This window comes from Rousettus aegyptiacus, unplaced genomic scaffold (assembly GCF_014176215.1).
Source record: "Rousettus aegyptiacus isolate mRouAeg1 unplaced genomic scaffold, mRouAeg1.p scaffold_m13_p_7, whole genome shotgun sequence".
In the NCBI taxonomy this organism is placed as follows: domain Eukaryota; kingdom Metazoa; phylum Chordata; class Mammalia; order Chiroptera; family Pteropodidae; genus Rousettus; species Rousettus aegyptiacus.
The window spans coordinates 14,498,568-14,526,061 of NW_023416310.1; the positions used below are offsets into that span (position 1 = coordinate 14,498,568).

Genomic DNA, 27,494 nt, shown 5'->3' on the forward strand with positions numbered 1-27,494 from the left:
ATCTCTGGTGGGTTCTGCAGGCCTTGGACGTCTTAGCACAAACCCTCTGCTCTGTGGATAAGTCTTTCCCACAGGCTTCAAAGGGGCCCAGAGCAGTGTCCTTGGCCCAGGGAGATACCCGCCCATGCCACAGGAAGAACTAAGTCATCTCACCATGAATTTGGCCAAGGTTATCTGTCGTTTGGTAAGAGCTGTGATTGAGGAGGCCTGCCAGGCCCTCAGTGGAGACAGCCCTCTATGCAGCCGGACCTGGAACGGCTGGGAGCCTGAGGAACATGCCTCCTCACCAAGCCAGACAATGCCTCTGCTCCCAGATTCCTCTTCTGAAGCGGGCATTGTAGACGGCCCACGTGCACTCACAAGGCTTCGGTGCCTCCTACAAAGTGAATTAGATTCTCAGGCCCCCCAGTGTGTGGTCCCAGCGGTTGTCTCCTTCTCCCACATGTCCCCATGCACCAGCCAGGCCCCTCCCTGCCTGCCTAGGGTGTTTCCTCCCGAGCTCCTGGCCTGAATGATATGGGCATTCTCTCTCCTTTGCCTCTCACTATTCTTGAGGCCAACAGGAACATGGGCCGGCTGTCCGCCTCTCATTAGGCAGAGGGTCGGGCACCACGTACATACACACTCTCACTGTTGTAAGTCTCTGCCCTGAGTTCTTTGCTATCCCAGGAGCCCCTCGAGAGCACAGCCCTGCCTAAGCCACCTGCAGCCTGGCATGGAGGCTGGCCTCTCACCATCTGAGGATGACCGTCATGGGTGGCAGTGGCGATGGACCAGTTGACCTGCATACCATTGCTGGTTTATTATGACAGACTTCTGTCTTGTCCTTCCTTCCCCTTCTGGAGCATTAGAGCCCCCACATCCAGTGAAGGCTGTGGCTCCAAGTTATTTGCAAAGCTTAACATTGAACTTGTGTTTCACCCCTTTGGCAACATGCTCATTGCTAAGAGGGACTAGTGGGGGTTGAGGGGGATGAGAGGGAGTTTGCGTTCGGTTCCACGGTAGTAAAACTACCTCCACCCTTTCACTTTAGCTAAACTCTTAAGTTCAATTTTTCTCCACCCACTATCTTGACTCTTAAAAGTCAACATCCTAAAGACTCTCTCCGACTCCTGTGACACTGAGAGTCTGTGCCATGTTCAGCACATAATCCCATTCTGCAGATAAGTAAACTGAGGTTCTCACAATAGCTCATCAAAGGTCATACAGCTATTAAGTGGCAGAACTAAGACCGAAATCAGCTTTGCCTGGTTTTTAAGCAACGGCTTTTTCCCTGTACCTGTCACCAGCCTCTGGGACTCTGGCCTCCTTCGCTTTACTGGTCATGTCCTTCTGTCTTCCCAGTGATACTCTGAACATTGTGGCATCAGATCATCGGCCTTTCACCACAAAGCAGAAAGCTATGGGCAAGGAGGACTTCACCAAGATCCCGCACGGAGTGAGCGGCGTACAGGACCGCATGAGCGTCGTCTGGGAGAGAGGAGTGGTATGTTCTCGGGGGGCCCTGCCCTGCCCTGGTGCTAGGAAGTTTTCACCCTTAGGAGGTTTGGGTCAACTACAGCTCCTTGTTTCACTCAAAAACAAAACCAAATATATCTCCCCACTCCATCCCCCATCAGAAATGTAATAAGGCCCAGTACAGAAATTTGGAAACTACGGAAAAGTATTAGGGAAAAAAAAAATCTCCATGATTCCCTACCGAGAAATTAAACTATTAATATTTTGGTATGTTTCTTTCTAGTTCTATGCATGTCTTATACATTATTTTAATAACTGGTTTTTCCTCTTTTTTTTTTTTTTTGTATATCCAAATATCTTAGTATCTTCCCGTATCAGTAAAAATTCTTTAAAAACATTTTTTAATGGCTAAATAATATTTCCTCCAATGGAAGTATCAAACTTCAGTTAATATTTCCCTGATGTTTGGAATTTTCAGCTGTTTCAAATTTTTACTTACAAATAATGCTGCAGAGAACCTCTTTGTCCATGAGTATGGGTGTCAATATTTCTAATTATTTCCTGAAGACAGATTCCTAGAAGTTGGTATCTGGACCAAAGGATTGAACATTTTTAAGGCTTTTGATATATTTTGTCCAATTATTTTCCAATAAAGTTAGGGACTGGGGCCTCATTTGAATACCACCTGTTCTCCCCATAAAGAATACTTATTTTTAGTCTTAACCTATCACAGATTAAATGCAGCATTTATTTGGTGTCCTCAAGACTGAGCCACAGATGGCTCAGGAATTCTCTTAAAAGAGTGTTCACTGTGCCCTCTTGGGTGGATAGGTGGGTAGGGCAGTAAGATACTTTTCCCAAGCACAGGATACATGTCCCTCTGTGGATGAGGGCATCTCTTGACTCATCTATATGAGCAGAGCTGGTTTTACACTCAGGAGGTAGACTTCCACCAGGTAGGCAGCCGTTTGGAATGAGGGCCCACTCACTGTTGTTGAGCACCTGGAAGCACCTGCAACCAAGCCAAGCAGGTTGGCTCATCTGAAATGGTACCCACATCATCATCCACCTCAACACCATTGTTCTGACCAAATAAAAGGCCACAGGCCAGGGTCAAGGGTGACCGGGGGTTAGAGGCATCCATGCACAGCCTATTTGAACTTGACACTTCTGCAATGTTTCAGGTCGGAGGAAAGATGGATGAGAACCGTTTTGTGGCCATCACCAGTTCCAACGCAGCGAAGATTCTCAACCTGTATCCCCGCAAGGGCCGCATCATCCCGGGGGCCGATGCCGACGTGGTGGTGTGGGACCCAGAGGCCACAAAGTAAAACCTGCTGCTAGTCTCCAGGGCTAGGGGGCTTGGGGTTTTAAGGAACTTGCATTACAGAACTCCAAAAGCATATCATCTGTGCACTACTTCTAGCATAGAGAAGTATGACCCTGACGTGTGTTCAACTCTACAAATATTTGAGGGCCTCCCACAGTCCAGGCCCTGGGAACGCAACAGTGAATAGCTCCGTCTGCCCAGCACCTCACAGTGTTTCAGAGCTGCTTCACCCAGTTATCTCATTTGATTTGACTCACAGCCCCAAGAAGCGCCTTAGCCTAGAGTTCTTATTTCTGTTTTGGATAAGGTCACCGGTCAAATTTGGATGAAGGTCCACTCATATGGCCTCATTTTACTTAAATTAGCTCTTTGAAGGCCTTGTCTCCAAATACAGGCACATTCCGATATTAAAAGTGAGGACTTCAACATATAAATTTGGGGGGACACAATTCAGGCCACAGTAACCGGTCTTTGGGGATCATCCCTTCCCACTGAGCATCATTTATTCTTGCTGAGCATCATCCCTTCTCACTGAACATCACCCCTTCCCTCTGAACATCATCCCTTCCCACTGAGCTTCTTCCTTTCTCACTGAGCATCTTCCCTTCCACTGAGCTGTGGCATCTGTACCTCTCCCCACCAGGACCATCTCGGCCAGCACCCAGGTTCAGGGAGGAGACTTCAACCTGTACGAGAACATGCGCTGTCATGGCGTGCCGCTGGTTACCATCAGCCGGGGGCGGGTCGTGTATGAGAATGGTGTCTTCATGTGCGCCGAGGGCACCGGCAAGTTCTGTCCCCTGAGGTCCTTCCCAGACACCGTTTACAAGAAGCTGGTCCAGAGAGAAAAGGTAAGGTGAAGGAGAGAGAAGATGTGTGACTGCTGTAGATTTCAGTGATGTTCTCGCTGTTTTCCCACTGAATCCTTTTGCCTGGAATGGTCATTTGGGAACAAGAAATAGTAGGAAAGAAGCCCCTGTAGCAAAGTAAAACGTATTGGGAAGGGTCTTCAGTTCCCCTGGAGCTCAGGAATATTGTGAAGTGTCATAGGGATTCTTGCCATTCCCTAAGGGCAAGGGACTCCTGATTTGGCCTGGGCTACCATTTGTGCCTGGAGTTGCTCTTTCTATGAGACCCACCCCCTTCCTGTGGCGGCAGTTGGCTGGGTGGGCTTTCTGAGTCTGGGCTCCCCAACACTGAAGTAGTCAAGCCAGGTCTGGAATAGTTCATATCTCATGGTTGCACCCAGTCCTTGGATTCCATAAGAACCTTGGGTGTTCATTAAAACTGAGCGCTCTACCTCATCCCCAGGGGCTCCTACCCTCTGGTGGACATATTCACCCAAAAAAAGGCTCGCTGTGCCCTCATTGCATTGGGGATTGATTCCAGCCTCATCTTTGAGAGCCGCCCTAGAGAATCTGGCCTGAATCCTTATTGACAGCTCCAGGTGCTGGGAACTGCAGCCCTGGCCCCTGGCTGAAGCTCCCTAGTCATCAAAAAGAACAAATCTGACAAACCAATAGCTGAAAACATCTTGCTGTTTCCCCGCCCTTTCTCTGGCCTAAAGCAATATTGTTGTGGCCTCAAAATGTTCCTGCCTGGCTGTTTCCAGATACTATCTAGAAAGGGTGAGCATCCTTAGATATATCACACCTGAGGGCCTAGGGGTCCCAGGCCTCACTGGGTCTAACAGCTCTCTCCTTGCCCAGGCTCTGAGATGGTGTAATCACGGCACACTTAAGAGTTCTCAATCCCTTTTTTTAAAGTTTCTTATTAATTTCCTCACTTGGCTTCTCCTGTGTCCTCTTGGCTTATTCCTTTTGTCCAGTATATGCCAGTCCTCTAGACACCGCAGTGTGCTGGAGGTAGTAGCAGTGAATGTGTGAATCAGGAAAACAGTGACGTCTGGCCTAACCAGCTGCTTCACTGTCCAGGGAGGGAGACCCAGTAAAACGGTCTGTGCATTTTAGCCAGGGCCCCAAAGTAACAGCTCAGTGTTTGTGGGGGAGGGGAACGTTTTTGCGCCCCTTCCAGGTGACCACTCCATCCCCGCCCCACCCCTGTATTGTGATCACTCAGCCAGTATCGGCATCCCCTTCCTAGGTCCCATGCTCTCCAGGCATGACCAGCCAGCTCCAGCTTCCAACAGGGGACCAGAGATTTAAAGGACCTTGACTGAATATAGACTCGGATGCCATATTACTGAGCTCTAGAAATCTGCTTAATAATATCTCAAGGATAGGCCTTTTAAGAGCTGTCTCTGGCTTGGCACACTTACTATCACGTGGTCACATGACCTCTACTTCATCCAAACTTTCTTATAATCTTAGTTCTCTAATCCTTTATGTAAAATCCAAGCTCCTTTACTCAGTTTCTCAGGCCTCCCCTCCTGTCCCCACCCTTATTCCCTCTTGGAACCACCCAAAAGCTTTCAGGAGTAGCTGCTTTAACCTTTGCCCTCCCCAACTGTTCTCTGAATACCTGTCGTTCTTGCTGGCCTGTGAGCCCCAGCCCTGGGATGACCCAAGGACTAGAAGGAAGGAAGGTTCCATCAGGTGGGATGGTGGGCAGGTTGGCCTTCATTCATTCTCCAAGTCCCCTAACCAAGATTTCATTTCACCCTGAGCCCGGTCCTCAGTGGAGCCCCTCTGCTACAAGTTCATTCACAAGAACCACAACTTTCTTTCACAAACTGGTGCAGCTCTCCTGAGCTGAGAAGGGAGTGTATGATGGAACAAGGGGAATGCTAGAGTTGGATAATGCTGGTTTCCATTATCCATCTTTGATTTCCAGGTAGCATTTTAAGTGAGCAGGCAAACAGGGAATCCTGAGTTCCCAAAGGCACAAGAGGGAAGTGTGAGCATGTCTGTGACCACTGAGTTCTTCCTGATTCTCAGGCTACTGCCATTATTTGGGTCCTTCCCAGTCTTAATGAAGTAAAGGTGCCTGAACTGATATTTGAAAACAATTATCAAAAGCATAAGAGTAAACAGCATGTTAACACCAAAAGATCAAGTCTGCAGGCAAGCCTTCCACGGATGAGGGCCCAGAGCTCGCAGAATAACTAAAGATCCTTCTCTCCCAATAAAGGCCAATAAACAGAGAAATCCAAAGCCAGGTCTGATGTGGGAAGTGGACTTGGACTACCTGCAGAAAGCATGACTTTAGTTATCACAGTGTTCAATCCAAAGAAAACTCAGGGTCTCAGGCAAACAAAAGGTCCTGTCTCCAGCACGCTTCCCAGATATGGATGATGGCAGGAGACCTCAGCCCTGCCTCTGGAGGATGTTCCAGAAAGAGCTATAAGAGCGATACATTTACACACAAGAGTATCTGACAAAGGGTGCCTATAATTTTCAAAAAGAAAATGGAAAATAACATGTTGGGGAGGATGTGGAGAAATTGAGACCCTCCTTCGTTGCTGAAAGGAATGTAAAATGGTGCAGCTACTTTGGAGAACAGGCAGTTCCCAAAACGTTGGTTACCAAACGACCCAGCAATTCCGCTCACAGGTATACCCTGAAGAGAAGCGAAAATGTGCGTCTAAACAAAAGCTTGTATATGAATGTTCGTAGCAGCATTATTCATAAAGGCCAAGGAGTGGAAACATCCCAAATATCTATCAACTGTTGGATAAACAAAATGTGATATATCCATTCAATGGAATATTATTCATCCGTAAAAGGAAATAGAGTACTAATATATGCTTCATCCAAATAAATGAACCTTAAAAACATGCTAAGTGAAAGAGTCATCATAAAGGACCACATAGTATATGATTCTAAGAATATGAAATGTCCAGAAGAAGCAAATCCACAGACAGAAAAAGGATTAGTGGTTGCTTAGGGCCGTGGGAAGGGGAGAATGGGGGTGACTGCAGAAGGGCATGGGTTTCCTTTTGGAGAGTGATGAAAATGTTTTGGAATCAGATAGTGGAGATGGTGGCACGACATTGTGAATGTACTAAACACCACTGAACTGTATACTTTAAAATGATGAATTTTATGGTCTGTGAACTTTATCTCAGCTTGAAAAAATCTGACAATGGTTAAGTGGCCTTCCCGAAAAAAAGATAATTTAGCCGGGAAATAGGGTCAAGAAAGGTCAGAGAAAGTATTTCAAGTCCTTCTAAAAGCCGTCCTCACAAAAATGTAAGACAGAGATCAATTCAGACCACTCCTTGGACCAGCCACAGTGGAGGAGTACTGGCTTCCAGGACTGATATAAATTCAAACCTTTACCTAAGACAATATGACAATGTAAGGCCCCCAAGAAAAAGCCAGTTTTATTCCCTGTTCTCTGTTACAGCCCTATGTAACAGAATTCAAATATACGGAAAAAGAAAACTACCAGAAAACCTCATCTTATTATAAATATGCCGTCTCTAAAGATCATGGGCCTGGGGGAGAAGGACAGTTCTAGTACAGTGCCCCACAAATAGATCCAGGAAGCAAGGGGCCGCTGGGAGCTGTGGCCAGCCATGGTCACTCAGCAGTGTTCACCCAGGGCCTGTGCCCTTTACCACCGGGACCCCAGCCACCAAAGCCAGATGCCTAAGTGCAACCTGGCACAGGCCAAAACACTTCAGACCAGTTTTGACATTCTGAGGACTGAACTAAACTACAGATCTATTGTCATAGAATACAAAGAAGTGTGTAGATTGAAGAGCCTTCAGGAAATCACATGTATTGTTTCTCTCAACAAGATTTTCAATTAGCATCCAAACGGCAAGGAGATTGAGGTTCTGTCCCTGACAAATGCCTTGGGTGGAGATTATCTATGCAGCTCCTTCAGGCCTTATGCATCCACTCCAACACACTTCCTCCGCCTCACAGAAGTGCTTTTTAATATGATTAAGCACCCTTAAATGACCTCTGCAATAATAGCTGCTGGTACTTAGGTGTCCCTTGCCATGTGCCAGAGCGATTCTAAGAGCTTTACGTATATTCTTTAATTTGATCTCACAACAACTCTATAATTACTAATAGGTACTATTATCATCCTAATTTTACAGAAAAGGAAACGGGCACAGAGAGGTTAGGTAACTTGTACAAGGTCACACAGCTTACGAGTAACCAAGCTGGAATTAGGACCTAGGCAGTCTGGTTGCAGAATATAGGCTCGACTCTACTGCCTTTGTGAGTACAAAATTAACTAGTATTGCAACTGAGGACTCATCCTCATCTTGGTTGTATTTAGCCTCTATTCCACAAAGTTGTCAGATCACAGTGACAGGCATGGCTTCTTGGGAGCCGGGCAAGTGAGGAGATGATGCTCCATGTGAGGGTTGCTCTCAGGTTAAACATTTCAGAAGTCCACCTGCTGCCTTGGAAAGGATTCAGCCAATATTAAGGGGCAGCCAGTGGATGTCCTCTGCATGCACCCATGTATGTACGCACACACGTGCACGGGCACACGTATGCACACATGCACTATTTAGGAGGTACAAGAAAAGAATTCTTCACTCCTTGTGCTCAAGGTCTAGGAAGGCTTTGTACAGTAATTTGGGTCCCGAGCAGAATGGCAGCGTCCGGAGTCCTGTCAGCCATCGAGGAGGCCCCAGTGGTGGTGGTGACTGGGCTCTGAAGACTGATGGTGTCGTCTTTTCCCTTTTCCTTCTCTCCATCCTTCACTAGACCTTAAAGGTTAAGGGAGTAGACCGCACTCCCTACCTGGGGGATGTAGCTGTCGTCGTGCATCCTGGGAAAAAAGAGATGGGCACACCACTCGCAGACACTCCTACCCGGCCCGTTACACGACACGGGGGCATGAGGGACCTTCACGAATCCAGCTTCAGCCTCTCCGGTAAGAGCAGGGGCCGCTGGGACTGGCGCCTTCATCTCCACCACGGTGGGGTGGCAGGAGGAGGGCTGAGGGGCCGGGAGGCCCCCAGGCACGGGGATTTGTGCTGCTTTTCACTTCATCTCCTCCCTCCCCTTTCGCATGTCCAGTGATGAGCGCTGGGTCCTATATTAAACACACATGTGCGCGTGCACACACACACACTCATTAAGGGAGTGGGAGGGCTCTCCCAGTCCCTCATCACCACTCAAACAGGCCATGGCCTGTGGGAGAGTCTCCCATGGTTTCTAAGCTCAGATAGTTTTGCCCCTTGGAACACCTTAAGGGCCCTGCACAAAGGTTGTGCCCCAGCGCTGATCCGAGCTCGTAACCCTCTGTGTGCTACATAAGCCTGCACCCCTGTTACCCTCTCCCATACCTGCTCCTTGCCAGCCTCTCTGAAAGACCTGGTATTTCCCTTATTTTCTTTCTTCCTTCATCGAATGCCCACATTTACCCCACTGTCACCTTTTTTTTTTTTTTTTTACCCCCTGAGGAATTGTATTACATATAATAAAATACATACTATATGTGGTGTGTCTGCTCAGGGACGTTATTGTCAGCAACTCGCATCCCAGATGCTCTGCAGTATTTAAAGTTAGGGGAGTCGTTGTCGCATAAATGGCAACCGTCAATGGAGAACGAGCAGAGGCCGTACGATGCTGGTTCTGCAGGCGGTTTCGACGGAAAGGGGCCCTCAGGCCTCGCCCAGGTGCAGACCCAGCATCTGCTCTGCTGGGGCTGTGCCGGGGCCAGAACAGCGAGAGGAGAGAGATCCAGATCCACCTGCACGGAGCGCGGCGTTTACTGGGGGAGATGAAACTCGCGCACGAACGGTCCTAACCTGAGAGGCAGAGGGCGAAACCAGAGGAATACCAGAGGGGTGAGGCTGGGCGTCCTCGGTGCCCGGCTGTGTGCTGGGAGCGGCTCCGGGCGGAAGTCTCCTGGCTCCTGTCTGAGGCGCTGATAGCCTGTCGGAGGGGTCCTCTCAACCACTCTTTTCTTCCTCTCAGAGCAAATCTCGTCACTGAGATAACAGCTGCCCCGCCCTGAGGTCCCACTGCCACTCCCAGCAGCAACAGGACACAAGCTCAGGGAGTCAGCAAGGGGGCCGTGGGCACTCGGCCTTGGCCACCCCGGAGGTGTGGATTCCCAGCTGCCTGGGCATGGCCCTTGCTGCAGCAGCCAGCCCCACCCAGAGGAAAAGGGCCCCAGAGCCGTGAGCCCCACTGGCCATTGGCTTCTGCACCCACTCAAGTCCCTGGGCAGAGGCAAGACTGGACAGAACTCTCAGACTCAGCAAACGTCAGGCAGCCTCCCGCCTACCCTCTGCCCAAACCATGTCTGTCCTCAATAGGGCAGGTGGAGACTGCACTCCCTGGGGAACCAAGCCTCCTTTTCCAACTAAGTCTTGAGATGTCAAGATGTGATCGTCTTTGGAGTATAGTTCTTGGATTTTCCAAAGCAATGGAGCCCCCTCCCATTTTCTCTATTTTACTCACTGAGGCATATGTACAAAGGCCCACTTGCTAACAGGCTGATCTCTGCTCTGCATATGGGACGAGAGACTGTATGTCCAGGCTTGGGAGCAGTAAAGGGTGCGTAGTAGGGCAGTTATTCTTCAAGGCTCTGAATCAGGAAGACCTGAGTTCAAATTCAAGCTCTGCCACTTAACACTGTAACATTAGGCAAGTTACTTAACTTCCCTGAGCTTCGGTTTCCTCTTCTGTGAAATGAGATGGAGTTGTTGTGAGGATCAAGGCAGATCATACACACGGAGAGGCTTAGAGCTTCCACCAGGGGAGGTGGCCGAGCTGACATGGCCCAGGCAAGAGCCACCCAGCTCACCCTCTTCTTCCTTCCCTGCAGGTTCTCAGATCGACGACCATGTTCCAAAGCGAGCTTCGGCTCGGATCCTCGCTCCCCCTGGAGGCAGGTCAAGCGGCATTTGGTAAAGGCACTGACCAGCCCCCCAAGTGAGGATGCACCGCTACCACCAGCCCGCACACCCTCCGGCGGAAGCTGCAGGGGTGGCAGAGGCTGGGCTGGGCAGCTCACCACCTGAGGGGCCACGGGACCCGGGGAGCCCTCCCCATGTCTGACACGTGATTCACTGTGCTTCGAGCCGACCCTAACAGGCACTTTGAGATGTGTTCCTCCTGCTGCAGTCCTTTCCTGCCCTGGCCTCACGGAGCCCAGGAAGCCCACACTATGCACAGAGCCCAACGCATAGAGCCCGGCCCGGCCCCTCCTCACACCTGCCTCCACGTGCTGGCTTCGGGAAAACGCAGACTTTAGTGCCCTGCCGCTGGCTGACCCGCCAGTTGTCCAGAGCACTTTAGCAGATGTATTTTAAAAGGACTCCCTTCCCCATCCCCTTAGGCCTCATGGTCAGTTTCCCCAAGTCAGACAGGTGTTAGCTGCCCAGCCATGCCCAGGATGTCCCGTTCTTCCTGACTCACCTCTAGCCCCTACTGTGGGCGTGGTGGGGACACCCTGGGTGTGGGTGTGGTTGGAATACTCTGCACCCTTTACCAGCTTCTTCCTCTCCCCACTCCACCCTCTGGGAACCAGGCCCAGGAGGGCTGCTGGGCGGGGCGCAAGGCTGGTGCCAGGCGCGTGTACATGATTTTGTTTTGCACGTTTGGTTTGCGCAGTGGTTTGGTTTGACTTGTTTGTGCATCCTGTGAAAAATAACGGTGCTTTGTGTCACTAGCATAGCATAGAAACAGGAATAGATGTGGACCTTAGGAGATGCTGCACTCGACACCAACCAGACAGCCTAGGGCACGGAGGGGGTGGAGGGTGGGGGGTGCTGGACTTACAGGCCCTTCTCCCCTCCTGGAGTCTTCCAGGCTGCCACAGGCCCTGTCCCCAGCCCTCTTCCCATCCATTCCCCTCCTGGTCTAGTTCCCTACATTCTGATAGGGTGCCCAGGATGCTGGCCCTGGAGACCTTTGGGGAGCAGGGTGGCCTTTCCCATCTCTGGCCCCGGCCACTCCCAGCACTAACACCTGGCTTTCTGTAAACTCTCCCTGCTGGACAGAGGCCCAGTCGCTCCACCTGTGTGATTGGCAAGAGGCCTGATGCCTGCTAAGAGAGGGGGAGCAAGACTAGGGGGATGGGCTAGCTGGATGCCAGGGAAGGAGACCAGGCCAGCAGGACCTGGCTATGGAACCCACACTGCTGCACGGGTACTGTGGTCTCCTGTGGTCAGCACCACACCCTCGCCTACTGTGGCCTCCATCTCTTCCCGTGTCCAGCAGGGCCCTCCCTTTCTCCGCAGCTTCAGGAGATTTCCATGGAAACACTGGAGGCTAGGTGATGTCCGCCTACCCTGAGTGAGCTGGCAAGTACCCCAGCCACCTGCCCTCATTAAGCCCTGTTCTCCCCCCAGGGAAGTGATTTCACGTTGCACATTCGGTTTGAGCACCCCGGGCTGCACGTGGCTCCTGGACTCTTGGGCGAGTGGTCATTCCTGGCACATTTCTATTCTGCTTTTTCTATTTTCTATTGTGCTTTTCTTGTTTTCAAAGGACTTCCATATACAAGCTCTCAATTGCTCCTCACAACAATAGAACATGTATTATCGCCCCACCACCACCACCACCACCACTTCAAAGATGAGGCCTAGCAAGGTTAGACCTAACCCCAGAAGCGTCCATGACTACACTTAAGAGCTTGGCTGTCTACCCTAGCCGTGGAAAGGAGGAGCGCGGGAAGATGTCTCTTGGAGATCCCACCGAGAGTTTAACCAATTAGAAGGCTTACTCCCCTGGTAGGCATTCTGCTTTGTTTTGCACACATAGATTTTTCTCGTAATGCACATTCACTCTTTGAGCCAGAACTAGTTCCATGTTGGAGGTTTGCCATGTGGTTTGACCTGCCTCCACATCCTCATTTGTCCCTTCATGCTCATCTTCCTCACTCAGGGGCTGAGATGACGGAGACAGTAACCCAGGGGAAGCAAAGGTACTCACAGAAGGTGGCAGCCATGGGGTCAGTGGATAGGGATCTGGGCCTGGGAAACTTGGACACTGACCCCTTGGTACAATGCACATCGTCCATCTTTATCCCCTTTTAGCCCTTGCTGGGTCATGGGTCTTGGGCAGATGCCAAAGAGCCAAGCAGTGGCGGTGGCCCATGGGCACAGCATCCCTGCTTGGGCTAGGAAAGCTTTATCTTCCCTGAGTGCCTCCGCCCGAGAGATGCACGGCCTGTGGCTGTGGGAGACCACATCTTGGAGTGGTCCACCGTAGGCCTTCCACTTCATCCACCCCTGATCCTTACATAGACCCCACCCTTGCCCAGGAGCTTCTGGATGAATTTCAGAAGGAGGTTCAAGGAACCAAATGAACGGTCAGCCCCCACCACCCGCTCCTTGCCCTGTGCAGAGTCACAGCCCGCTCCATCACCAGCCCTGCTGGCTCTTGGTTGGAATGAAAAGGGTCTCTGGTTGCACTGAATGCAGCTCTCAAACTGGTCTTGTATTTGCTGAATAAATACTGTTGTTCTTGCCTTAGCTGCTCTCTAGGTTTGTGGGGTTAAGTTACCAGAAAATTGTGCTACTGTGTGTGTGTGTGTGTGCGTGTGTGTAGTGCTAGGAGTCCACAGTAGGTCTCTGTCAAGCCAATGCCATGATGAGGGCTTTTCCAATATTGACCCAGAAACCACAGAACCACGCAGAAACCCAAACCCCCTCCAGCTGCCCAGGCAGCAAGCATGGCCTAGGGCCGGGATGGAGCCTCCAACACCCCAGCACCCAAGTGACTTCCTCACTCTGTAAAAGTCATGGTGCTAAGATTGTGTCAACCCCAAGACAACATGGTCCTGTGCTTTGGCCACCTGTTTGAGGCAAAACAAAACAGCCCGACACATTGTGTTCTGGTGCAGGTTTGTATTAAACTGTAGCTACTTCTCACTTGGTCTCAGTCGTGTTTCTTCAAAGAAGAGGGGTGTGGCGGGGGACCTCTTCTGCAGCAGCTGAGGCGAAGCTAACATTGCTAAGAAAACAGCTTTGGTTGTTCACTTATGTTGGGTGGAGGGTGGCAGATGGCAGCTTACTGGGAAGCCTGAGCAGTCTGCAGATAAAAAATAAAAGTTGAGAGATGGGGGCATCATCAGGGGCCCGACCCAATAACTCCTCTCCTGGTGGAAACAGAACCAAGGTTTATGGCACCAAATTTCCCAGAACAGGTCGCTGAGTTATCTGAAACAGGGATAACCAGGGAGAAGCGTTAGATATGAAAGCGGGGAAGGCGGGGGACAGGGTTTCCATACCTACCCTTTGTTGCCTATTCTCTTGGCTATTATTTTGAAAACCCATATCCCCCTCTTCACGCAGCAAAACCCTTAGCTTATGGAACTATGGCCTCATGACAAAAGGCTGTTCCAAGGCCAATGGTCTTTGAAGGATCCTCAGGCTGTTCTCTGGCTCCCCAGAACCTCACCTTTTGGATTGGTCCGTTGTACCCCTAAACCCCATCCACCTGCATCAAACTCCTCTGCCTTCTCTCTAGATCTCAGCCAGATGTTGGGAGGGATTATCGGATCAAACATTTTCACACGAAAGATTGGGTGAAATTGTTGCTTTCAGTATGATGAGTCACTTGTACTTATTCTTAGCCCCAAAAGACAAAATCTTAATGAGGAAATTTTAGGTGATCTAGGGGAATAGTTGGCTCTCACCAGGTAAGTGACCCTCCTGCAAATGAGACAGGCCACGACCAAAAGAAGCGCCCAGAGCACTGCGGTTGGGGCGAAGTGCTTGGCTGGAATGAAATCAGCTGTGTAGATGAGCGCTGGTGGGGTTTCTGAGCCAGATGGACACACCATTGCCTGGTTTGCGGGTTGCCGAGTCCCTGGGATGGTACTGGGCCTAAGCGTCCATGTCACCCTGTTTTCCCCATAACGGGAACACACTAGAATTTGATTAACTGCCAAAAATCTATTGGTTTGGATGGAAAAGGACATGACCACACATTTGGCAGTCCATGTAAATGGTATCAGGTGGTTTATAGAGAAAAAAGATAGCCAGGAAGCTACTAGATGCCTTTGTGTATATGTACGTAATTATGGAAAAATAAAAGACCACAAGCTCAGTAAAATAAGGATGAATTATAAAAATCTGCATTTGGGAAAACCTGAACCAACCAGCAGCTAGACAACCATCACCCTCAATCTCTTCACTCGTAATCACAGGTTGACTTTTATATGCAAGTATAACTTAACACTAATAATTACCTTGTAGTTGGTGGAGGAGAAAGTCTTGCGACACCCCAGATAGGAAGAAGAAACCTCATGATACACGGGGAAGGAAGAACTAGGCTAATAGTAGGCTATTTGACAGTGTTGGTGATGACACATTTGAACGGCTATTAATAGTCTTCCAGTAAAACATTAGAGGATCTAATATTTTGTTGACATTTGATACTGCCTTACATTGGACGCCGAAGTTCTTCACTTTCTTCTCCCGTATTTACAAACCACACATTTATAACTAGCGGGATCTTATCCTGGTTTGCCCGATCTGGTTTAAGTCTATTGCCCAAGAATAATAATTAACAGTACCCCCTTTCACTTTCAAATGTGTCCCGATTCAGACAATAAAGTACATGGTCATCTAATGTGTCCTTATATGTCCGTTAGGCTATTAATATGCCTGTCCAGAACTTAAATATTTTCTATCAATGAAAGATGAAGGGCATGTTGGGAGGTAGGGAAAACGGGTCTTTCTGGAGTAGGTGGGGGGGAAAGGGTTTCCCGTGACAAACCCAGAGTCTCAGAGACGTCATGCTGTGGATGCAGCAGAGTGGCAAAGGCCTGGGGCACTCGTCCTTTTCAGTTTAGCTTGTAATTTTATTACTCCACTAAAAGTTGTAAGTCTACCAAATTTTATCATTTACTTTTAAGGGGACTTTGATCCCATTTATAAACTTAAGCATCTTACATTTTTAAACTACATTCGAAATTCTATTTTCTTTTTAAGTTCTTTCCTAAGTACTAAATAATTATTACCAATCTAATAAGCTTATGAATATAGTGAGCTTAGAGATTCATTGGATGTTTCACCAATAAGCATGCACTTAGTAAGATTTCAACTTAAAAGTCGTTAAATCTCAATTACACATTTTAAATTAGTTATGAGGCACTTGCTCTCATAACCCAAATTTTCACTTACAAGTACATAAAATACCAAATATATGCAAATTTTCTCAATACAAAAAATGTTAACCTTATGCTTTAGGTTCTTTAAAATCTTTATTTTCTCAATTCGATACTTTCTGCCAGGCCTAAGTTCTCGCTGGGCTTTGGCTCTGAGTCTTATGTTGATGGCGAGTCAGCCCCAAGGGGATTCGAGGCAGGGCTGTTTACCAGCCCCACTCGAGTGGCTCAAATCTCCAAAGTTATGTACCAGATTTTTCACTTTACCACTATCTGGTCCATCTACAATAACTCCATAGTTACCAGTGCAAGGTTTATACATGAGTTCTAACCAAATGAATTCTGCCTCCTGTAAAACTTTTTGAATAAGTTAGATCCTTTTTATTTTAAGGTTCCTTTAAATTTTAACTTGAACAGTTTTTTTAGACTTAATTTTTTAGAACAGTTTTTGATTTACAGAAACACATTAGGCACAGAGTTCTGATACACCCCACACCCAGCTTCCCCTATAATTAATATCTTACATTAATGTGGTGCGTTTGTTACAATTAATGAACAACTATTGATACCTTTTCATTAACTAAAATCCATGCTTTATTCAGATGTCCTTAATTGTTACTTAAGGTCCTTTTTTCTGTTCCAGGATCCCATCCGGGACACCAAAGTGTGTTGAGTAGGAATGTCTCCTTAGGCTCATTTTGTCTGTGACAGTTTCTCAGGCTTTCCTTGTTTCTGATGACCTTGATATCTTTGAAGAGTATTGGTCAAGTATTTTATGAAATGTCCCTCAACTGAGATTTTTCTAATATTTTCCTCAAAAAAAAAAAAATGGTTAAGCTGGTGTTAATAGGTTTTGAGGAGGAAGACCACGGAAGTGCCTTTTATATCACATCACATCAAGGATATATACCAGCAACATGGTTTGTCACTATTGACATTAACCTTGATCACCTGGGTTGAGTCTGATATACCTTTTAAATTTACATTATTCTCTTTTATGAGCTACAAGTTCCTATTTTAACAATATTCAGCTTGCTTAAGCAACTGAATACATATATCATACTATATCTTGTACTAAATTTTGCAGATGTTTTCTAAATGACTTTCCCGATTAGGAATTAATTTTTATCCAGGATCAGTTATAAACTCTTTAATTTGCATATAAGAGATCGAGAAGATACCAGTGTCTTAGAATGCCATGTGATCAACTAGAAATACATAAACACAGGCTCTCGAGGTTTTACCTGAAATCCTCTTGACTCACAGGTCAAAATTTAGGCATTTACACACACACACACACACACACACACACACAATATTTTTATTTTCACTACATAACATTGACTTCTTATTTTTTATAGTTTTTAGTTTTACACAAATACACGCTGTCTTTCTGGCTGGAATGACAGAAATGTGCCAACTATTTTCCTCAAAATACAAATTCTTCACTTGTTTACTATTAAAAGTAAGCAATCATTTCCGAGACCCTGAGCTTTCTGAACACTATTTTTCTTTCTACAGATTAATAATGTGTTAAGCGAATTACAGCCCTCCAAGTCCCTTTGGGGGAAGAGATTCAAAGATCGCCTCACAAAGAAGAACAGCTATTTAAGTTATGCCGATTGAAATGTCATAGTCCACTCAGTGAACGATCATCCAAAGTTCTGCCGTCTAAGCTTACTTCGAGGGAGGTTGTTCCCTTTTGATCAGTTCCCAGACGCCAAGTTTCAAGACACTAGAGTGATTCTTTTCAGTAGTCTCTTCCTGGCGTTAGACTTTGCTTACTTTACTGCTGTGGAAGCCGAAGCCACTGGGGAAAAACGACTTTTTAGGGGAGGATCACAGAGTTCTGCGGCCTGAGGAAAGGTGACTTCCGTGGCGGGGCCTTAAGGAGGAAGACCCCTCTCGTGGTTGCCCAGCAGAGGATGTGCTGGTGTCCACAGGAGAGGAGATCTGGAGGTGCCACCAAGGGTGTTTTAGGACTAGGCGCCACATGTTGTTATGGTGGTTTCTGGGGTTTATTCAGACACTCCATTTTCCAATGGCGAGGATTTTATAGTTAAATTCTCCCTCGTGTGGCCTGGTGGACAGTCAGGGCTGGTATCTTTTCTCAGTTGTGAGAATTTGAGCTTGTGCTTTGGGAGCACTTCATAGTTTTTACTTGATGTCCATGAGATGGTTTTGTAATTTCTCCTGGGTCTCTGTATGGGAAGCTATGAAAGGATTTTGCCTTTCTTCTGTAACTCTCATTTTTTCATAGCTATCACACTTTCAGCTGACTTCATGATCATGGGAACTATCAAGACGAAATTGTGATTTTGTACATATCTGCTATGCCAGTTCCATGTGTTAAACAAATTCAGTGGATTGGGATTCGTAATGTTTTAATATGATCCGAGCAAGAGTGGGAGCTCTCTTCCAAATCCTTGAGCTAAAATAACCTATTAAGTTAGTTTAGCCCCGTGATTTTCAACCAGGGCCGATTTTGTCCCCCACAAGACATTTGACGATATCCGAACACAATTTTTGGTTGTCAAAACTGGGGGGGGGGGCACTACTTGAATCTAGTGGGTAGAGGTCAGAGATGCTGCTAAACATCCGACAGTGCACAAGACAACACCCTCGCCTCCACACCCCCGACCCCCCTACACACACACAATACAGGATTATCCAATTCGAAATGTCAATAGCACCAACCTTGAAAACCTAGTTTAATGGTGAAACAAGACATTCAAGCATGTTAAGTCTAATGGTGAAACAAGACATTCAAGCATTTTAAAAAATCATGTGGGAAAAATTGAGGTAGGGAGAAGTAGATCAGTTTATGATGTCTACTCTATATGACAAAACTTTTTGAACTAAAAACACCCCAGTGGTGGAGCTGAACCACAGTACCTCGCAGTGACAGAGGGGAGGTAAGGAGGATCTCTGGGGACCTCAGTGGGTCTTACCCTATGTGTGCTCAGGACTCATCTGCCACCATAATAGGGGTCCATGTTGTGCTATGTCCTGCCACAACTATGTTAAAATGTTACAGGAAAAAAAGACCACAGATGCAGGATTTAAAATTAAGTTTTGTCATTTACTGAGACTCCGTATGCAGGAAGGAAGAAGGTTAAGTTCTCACCAAGTGGCAACTTGATGACTGTCATATCTGTTTCTTAACAATCAAAAGTATAGGCTTTCTTATATCCACGGATGTAAACTAAGACTCTCTCCAGGAATTAATTGCCTTATGGCCAGTGAGGAGGGGGCGCGTCTTAAAACCCAGGACGGGGAAAGAAGACCTCACCATATTCAATTGAAAAAGGGAGAGTGAACATTACGGTTTTAAGCAAAATTTGAAAAAAAAAAATTTTGAAGGAGTAAGCAAATATGCATCTGTAAAGGGTCGATGTTTTTCCAGTAAAACATTAAGGATGTATCTTTTTTCTCAATTCAAATGCTTTACTTTGAGGGTAGCAGTAAACTTTGAGCATACAATAAAATGCATGTGCCTGTTTTCTGTTCTGTACGTAAAAAGTATGAAAAGTTTGGAAGTCTCTGCCCCATCCTAACAACAAGCAAAAAACTGAACAGGCTGAACAAGCAACAATGATTCTTGGATCCATAAGAGAGGAGAACTCAGGGCAAATTGCTGCCCCCAAAACTGGAGAGAGAGACGGATAAAGTTGAAGAGGTCACATTTCCTGGTTTTAAAAGCTGCTATGGAGCAACAGTAATCAAGGCGGTACTATGTTGTACTAGAATAAGGGTAGACACACAGATCAGTTGAGTAGGACTGAGAGTCCATTAAAAATTTCAAGTGTCTATGGCCAAGTAATTTTTGACCAAGATGCCAAGATAACTTAATGGGGAAAAATAGTGTCTTCAATAAATGGTGTTTGGCCAACTGTATATCCACATGCAAAAAAAATGAAATTGGAACTTTACCTCACACCATATATAAAAATTAACTCAAAATGGATCAAAGACTTATAGGTGAGAGCTAAAAGTAGAAAACTCTTAGAAAAAAACATAGGGGTAAATCTTCATGACTTTGGATTTGGCAATGAATTCATAGATATGACAGAAAAAAAACATGAGCAACGAAAGAAAAAATATATCAGTTTGACTTCATCAAAATTAAAAACATTTGTGCTTCAAAGCACCCTGTGAAGAAACCCATAGAATGGGAGAAAATATTTGCAAATCATGGCTCTGATAAGTGATTTGTATCAGGAATATATAAACAACTTTTATGACTCAATAATAAAAAGATAAATAACTCAATTAAAAATAGGCCAAATATATGAATGGACATTTTTCCAAAGATGATCTACAAATGGCCAATAAACACATGAAAAAAAAGCTTAAAATCATGTCATTAGGAAGACGCAAATCAAAGCCACAATGAGATTTCACTCCACACAGACTATGATGGTTATAATCAAAAAGTCAGATAATGAGTGTCAAAAAGGACATGGAAAATTGGAACCATCATACACTGCTGGTGGAAATGAATGCAAAATGGTGCAGCCAACTGCAAGGCCTGGCCATCAGCAAGAAACAGCTGTTAAGACACAGGGTCCTGGGAAAGTGAAGCCCTAAGTAAGCAATGACCTCCTTCGGAGAGCAAATGCCTTCAGTTCCCAGGCAGCCAGAGCAGCAGCTGTAAACTGAAAATTTCAGGAAGGTGTATTTTCCCCTACCCATCTCCACACTGGCCTTCTCTTCTATCCTGTCTCTCTTGCCTTGATTGGCTTTTCTCTGCCCCCCAAAGTCCTGGGTCCCTGAGATGGCCCTTGACTACAGTAGTACCCAAAAAGACCTCCAGAGGGTGCTTTAAGCTCATCAGTGTCTACTTCTTTGGCTTAAAGGTGCCAAAGCTGACCTAACTTAGACAAACAGGTAAGGCCCAAGAAAGGAAGCTTTGTCTAGGTTAATATGGCCTCAATCCCAGCCCCCAGAGCGGCTCAGGATCAGCTCAGCCTTGAACGTGAGCAAGGGGCCAGAGCAGCCCTTTTCCTACCAGGAGAAGCCCTGGGGAAGCAGTCCCTTCCAAGGCCAATCTCAGGGTTTAGGCTAAGGTTGTAAACTAGCAAATAAAAATACAGGATGCCCTATTAAATTTGAACTTTGGACAACAAATAATTTTTAGTATTTTTGGTGTAGATATGACAACAAATAATTTTTAGTATTTTTGGAGTAGATATGTCATACTTATACTGAAAAATTATTTGTTGATTTCCTAAAATTTAAATTTGACTTGGCATCTTGCATTTGTCTGGAAACTCTAGTTTAGGTTTACTTACATGAATCTTCCACCTTCCATTTAATATATGCTGATGGAGTATCTGCCAAGCATATGTTACATTCTACAAAAATGAATCAAGTACAGCCCTTACATTTTGTGAAAAGACATATTGACAAAATAATTATAATACGGAAGTGTAAGAAGCATGGGATAATAGAAGAAGTTTGGATTTTAGCATTGGCTTTAGATTTAAACCCTGTTGCTGCTATCCACTAGCTGTGTGATCTTAGGTAATGAGTTAACCTCTCTGGGCCTCTGCTGTTTATTGTGAAAATGGAAATGATACCAATCTCAGAAAGTGACCAGAGAGGTCACAGGAAATGGTATGTATTTCATGCCTGGCTGTACTAGATGCCAAATAAATGCTAGCTTCCCCTTTATTAATAAGAAACACTGAGAAACAGATAACTAAAAGTGTCACAGTACCAATGAACTTTACCTGCTATAGGAAGGCCTCCACAAAGAATGTAACATTTCACCTTTTAAATAAAAATAATAGCCAATAGTGTTTATTAAATGCCCACAACATGCCAAGCGTTGTCCTAAGTACCTGATAAACATGATCCATTTCATCTTCATATGAACTCTCTCAGGACTTTACTATTGTTATCCTCACTTTACAGATGAAGAAACTGAGTTAAACAGCTTGCTGTAGAGCTAGTGATTGACAGATTTAGTATTTCGAGTTCATGTAGCTCCTTAACCCATGCTCCTAACCTTTGTCTGATGCTGCCTTTGCTTGAATTGGCCCTTGACATTTGAGCTGGTGATCACTAGGCAGAGTGGCATAATTTGTGCCCATCGAGCAGCAGGAACAGCTAATGCTGATGCAAAAGCCAGGAAGGGTGAAAGAGGAGAGTCCTAGGGCCCTGAGGACACCTCGAATTCATCTAAATTAATCCAGGCCTTTATCACCCACCTGATCCACATGGTGGGTGCCTTTCACAGAAAATAGGTAACATTTTGCAATCTAAGTCACTGGTCTAAAATTGCCATTTATTCTGGATGTAGTATGTCACTAATGTTCACAGGTTTGTCTTAAGGCCTTTGCAAATTCTAAATTTGCATATTTGCTCCTATATAATGTAACAAGGTACAATTGAGATGGAAAATCAAGTGAGCTCTTGACTCTAATGAGAGTTTTTGTTACTATTGATAGTTACCATTTCTTGGTCATTTACTGTGTACCAGACACTGCTAGGCATTTTTTGTACATTATCCCATTTAACCATCACAACGACAAATGAGAAAAACCGAATCTCAAGATCACAGAGCCAGGAAGTATGGACCCAGTGCTTGTGCAGCTCCAGTAGAGTAGAGGGTTAGATCACCTCTCTAGATAAAGACTCGTCTGCTTCGAGTTGTGTGATTAAAATTCACTCCTCAGCCAAATTACATATTGCTTACACGGGTCCCTTGCAAATTTTAAAACCACGTCAAGGGTTTCCTATATGTGGGAATCAGGCCTATTTGAGTTCCCTGTTCCACTTTTAGCTAGCTGCCAATGAATAATGAACACCGTTGGTAACAGTTACCAGCACCACAGCTCCCCCGCTGCCTCCACTTCACACCCTGGTACGACAGCCCTGCATGTCCCAGTCTAGAATCTGAACCTTCACCAGCCAGAGTTAACCAACTTTCTTATGCTCCCTCCACCATCTGGCTTCCCCAGGTGGCTTTATGCCTAGCAGAAAGGCCAGATTGTTTCTAACTTGCTTGGCTATTTTTCATCCTATATGAGGCGTTAAGAATACAAAGGTAAATAAGATATGGTCTTAGAGTGTGAGGACTTCTGGTGGGGAGAGATGTGAATAGCATGATAATACCAGGCAATGGGGGACCATGGTAAAATTGTACCTGGTACCAAAAAGAATGTATCAACTCTCTGGGAGAGGTCTATGACAGTGTCAGAGAGGAAGTGCCCCTGAAGCTGGTCTTGGAGAATGAGTAAGGGTTTGCCTAATGGAGATAAAGGAGAGACTCCAAGCGATGCAAACCCCATATGCAGGCTAGGACACAAAATAGAACTGCTTGTGTGGCCAACTACAAGGGCTTGCTCTTTGTGGCTGACATATATGGGGAGAGGTAATGAGGTTGGGAGGGTATAAAAGGAATGGAAGGTGGAGTGAAAATGGTTAGTACGGGCCAGATTATAACGGCTTGTTTACCATGTGAAGGAGTCTGAATTTTTATTTTTTTAACTAGTGTTTCTCAAACTTTCCACAAAAGTACCCTGAAAGGCAATGGGTAGTACAAGCATGGAGGTACCTTGAGTTCAAACTCTCTTTAAACATCTAGTCTTTAAAATCATGTGACTCTTGCATTCTACCTCATCATATGTCTGTTGGTTTTAATGTTTTAAAATGTTGCTTTTCTGAGTCTCTACATAAAGTTTGGCCTTACACGAATCCCTCATGCCCAGAAGCCACGTCAGCCAGTTCAAGAACGACAGCCATAGGGATTTAAGCATAGGATTTATGTAATAGGATGTATCTTCTAGAAAGAGCCTTCTAGCAATGTGATTGAAGATTAATCAGAGACTAGAGGCGGAGGGACCAGGTGGGAGACTCTGCCATCCCCCAAGAAAGAGATGGTAAAGGTAATGGAGATAAAGAAGGGGAACAGATCTGAGAGACTCTTGAAAGTGGAGTTGATAGTATTGGAAAACTGTTCTGGTGTAGGGCAGTGGAAAGAAGGCAAGGGTTAGGATCACCCTCAGGTTTTTCTAGGATAACAATACAACCAACAATAATAGGGAAAGGTAAACAAGTTTAAGCCCACTGAGTTTGAGGTGCCTATGGGACATAGGGTTGGAAATATCTAGAGGGAAATTATATATACAGATCTGACTGTTGGGAGAGCTGATTGGGTTGGAGATATAGATCCATCCAGAAGTTGTGAGAATAGATGAGGCCACTCAGAGTATGCATGGAGGGAGGAGACAGAAAAATGAGATGGGATTCCTCGAAATAAATAATGTTCAAGGGTAGATTTAGGGAGCAAGGGAGAATGGAAAAAAGGATGTCAAAAAGTCAGGAGGACCCATAGCTCCCTGCTGAATGGCCAATTTGAGGCTGAGGCATGGAAGATACAAGACGAGCCTGGCATATTTTGTGCCAGAAAGCAAGGAAATGTTCAAAAAATGATGGGGACAAATCCAAAGGACACAGAGCTTAAAGTTCCTTCCACTGGTCAAATCTGTAATAAATTGAGCATCCAAACAAATAATCATAGGGAAGGATTATAACCCATAAGGGGAAAAAAAAATTCCATGTCAACACCGATATAAACAAATGACAGTGAATCCGAGCTCTAACCATGACCTGGCAGCAACATGTGCTTGGCTGGATTTCAGAATTGCTGTGAACCAACAACTGCTGTGCAAACCTCCTTTTTTTATCCTTTATGAAATGATGGTATCCATAGCAATCATCCTATGTCTGTGCCACAAGTGTGTGCTGGGTGTGTATGAGGTAGATGATGAGTTTCTTTACTTCACAGGTCTTCAGATCAAAAGTACTGGTACTCAAGGAGTTATACCCAAAGGAACCGGGACCTGAGTTAGACGATATCCTGGACTTCAAGTTGTTGCTGTCATGAAGTGAGACTTGAAGGTCTTGAGAGAAGGGATGAGTACATTTTGCACTGAGTGTCATCAGAGGACAGGGTGCAGCAGGTTGTATTTTCCAAAGGTGATTTCAACCATGTCCCACTCACATGCTCTTATTATGTGACTTGGACATTCCTCTCATCGAGAGGTGTGGGGTGGGGCATCTACATTCCCTCCCCTTGATATGAGGTTGACTTTGTGATTTTTGTCATCCAATAGGATAGAGCAGAAGTGATGTCTGAGCTAGGTTATAAAAAGGGATGCAGCTTTTCTCTTACTCAATAATCGTACTCACCCTTGAAACCTTCAGCCATCATATAAGTAATCCAACTACCCTGAAGCCACCATGTAGTGAAAAAGCCGGCTGAAAGACAGCACGAGGAAAGAGGGCTGTCTCGCCAGCCCCTGCTGTTGAAGCTCCAGCCACCATCTGACTGCAACCACAGAGAAACCCTGAGCCAGAACCACCCCGCCGAGCTCTCTTGAATTCTCATCCCATAGAAATGGGGATAACAAAATGGTTATTGTTTTAAAATACTAAGTTGGAGTGATTTGTTTTGTAGCAATAGATAACTAGCACATGGTTAAACATTAACATGTAGAGAACCTGGGGGAAAGGTATGCGGGATCTCTTTGTAGAATGATCCTCTATCCCATGTGTGATAAATGGGTGGGGCTACAAAGATCCTAGCTAGTCTCTTCTCAGGATTGCTCAGGGCAGTCTACACCACCCAAGTCTACACCTACAGCCATGGAGCTGAGCTGGAATTTAAGAATGGACAAGCAAAATGAACTGAGTCTGAAATTTTCCTCTTATCTTTGTAGCACCCAGACACCCTGTAGATATAGTTAGGAACAGCTTCGGTTCCCCAACTCTGTGGCTAAGAAATAGTGTAGCCCGGGTTTTCTCCTAACCCCTTGATTTGTCCTGGGAATTATCCTCTACAAGGAACCCTCTCCTTTCTGAGAGTTGCCTTGGATGGGAGGAGAAGGCCTCGACTCAGCATATCCTGTGCTCCTCTCTTTTCTTTCTCTATTTGTAAATGGCTGTTTTCTCCTTCTCCCCTGAGGAAATAGGCTCAGTTAGAGTGCTTTGACATCAATAGTCCCAGGGTGGAACTCCTGGGAGCTAGACAGGGAGACTTGGAAAAGAATGCTAGCCTATGAGTTTTTACTTCTGAGTCATTTGAAGAGAATGCAGCATCTCCGGCATGTCAACAAGCCCAGCAGAATCCAGTGATGTTCACCAAGAGGGAGCGATAGGAACTAGGTTAGGAGACGATAGAATGGTAAGGTGTGAAGGGCTTACACTGATTATAGAGGGCGATAGGAATTATGGAGGCGATCAGTACCCAGAGAGGAAATTTACTTTAATAGAAACATTTGAAATAGTATAGAAGGGAGACTAGCTAGAGGGAAGGATTTGGGAAACAGAGAATGCCAGAGTCTCAATTAATAGATGACTAGAGTTTTGGCATTAAGATGGAGAGCTAAGGGAGTGAGAGTTATATTAGTAGCAATAGTACTTAAAGATTAAATATGTGTAAGAATCATAAGGAAATGTTGAATGAGACTCTAGGGCAAGTTAGGTCAGAGAAAGTGAGGAAGAATGAAAATATTTTTTTCTTTTTACCTTTTGACCAGCTTCACCTATTTCTTTAGGGACAAAGAAACCCTTCAAAGAAAATCCTTGTCTCACTTGATTCAATTGCACAAACACTTATGTGTCCTATTCTGAGCTAGATGCTGATAAGACAGAATTCCTGCCCACAAGGAGCACATAGTCTGATTGGGGAGACAAACGTGTAAACTGGTAACAATACTCTGTAGAATATGTGTAATAAAGATACAGAGGTGACCTTGAGACAACCATGGTTGTCAGTGCTGAGGGTGGGAGAGCCAGAAGTCATCTGCACAAAGGACCAAGCTGATGAAATCACAAAGGGGTTAAGTAGAGTGGAACTCTTAGCCCAGCGCTGAAGGACGATAACAGTAGGCATGGACAGGAAGAGGAGTTGATCTAGAAGAACTGAGGAAAACCATAAAAGCAGACGTGGAGTAGGGAATCGGGGAACGCTGATGAACATATCAAGGAGGGAGCTAGTTATGAGGAGTAGACTGTAAACAATCAAGTAGGCAAGATGAAGAAATTATTGTTTACAAATGCAGTGATAGACAATAAGATTGACAAAAACTCAAGTGATATAGACGATTTTCTTAGCTCAGTTTAGGAGTAAAGGTATAGACTTTCTGGTAGGAAATGAAAAAGAATGTTTAATACAGGTTGAGGGACATTGAAGTTGGGGATTCAAGTGGCAGGGTGTGATTAAAAGCCATAAACGTAGAGATAAGACCCAGCCTTAGCTCTCGCGTGTTGCTGAAGAAGAAATATTCTCTCCACTTTGTCCTTGCATTTGCTGTGAGACAGATAAGAATCCATCTGCCTACCATGTAATCAAGTATAAATGGTTGTTCCTTCTGTGACTAGTTAAGGCGGAGGAATTGTTACCCTGTTGCTAAGGAAAAAGGAAGGGGCTGTTCCCGTTGCCATGGTGACAAGGTAAGAGCTTTCCCTCGGTACCGCGGTAAAGTTATGAGGCGGGTTCGCCTCCTTGTTGCTATGGCAATCTAGAGGAACTGTTCTCGTTGCCCCCCACCTCCCGCCGCCGTTGCTAAGACAAGGTGGATGTAGGGGTTGTCCTTCTCGCGCTGCCTGGTTGCCTTGGAGACGGCGGGTGCCCTGGCCCCGCCCCTCTCGGACTGACAGCGGTGGCCGCATCGCGCCTGCGCAGTGC

General features: G+C 45.8%; 1 protein-coding gene across 1 annotated transcript in view; it reads left to right on the plus strand.

The window, feature by feature from the left end:
• DPYSL5 (dihydropyrimidinase like 5) overlaps positions 1-13,550 on the plus strand; it is a 74,078-nt gene extending 60,528 nt beyond the window's left edge. The window contains exons 9-13 of the mRNA XM_036224395.1: positions 1,345-1,486; positions 2,643-2,785; positions 3,432-3,639; positions 8,425-8,593; positions 10,499-13,550. Coding sequence (XP_036080288.1) covers positions 1,345-1,486; positions 2,643-2,785; positions 3,432-3,639; positions 8,425-8,593; positions 10,499-10,584 — 748 coding nt within the window. The 3' untranslated portion in view covers positions 10,585-13,550. The remainder of the gene's footprint in view (positions 1-1,344; positions 1,487-2,642; positions 2,786-3,431; positions 3,640-8,424; positions 8,594-10,498) is intronic.
• The last annotated feature ends 13,944 nt before the right edge of the window (positions 13,551-27,494 follow it).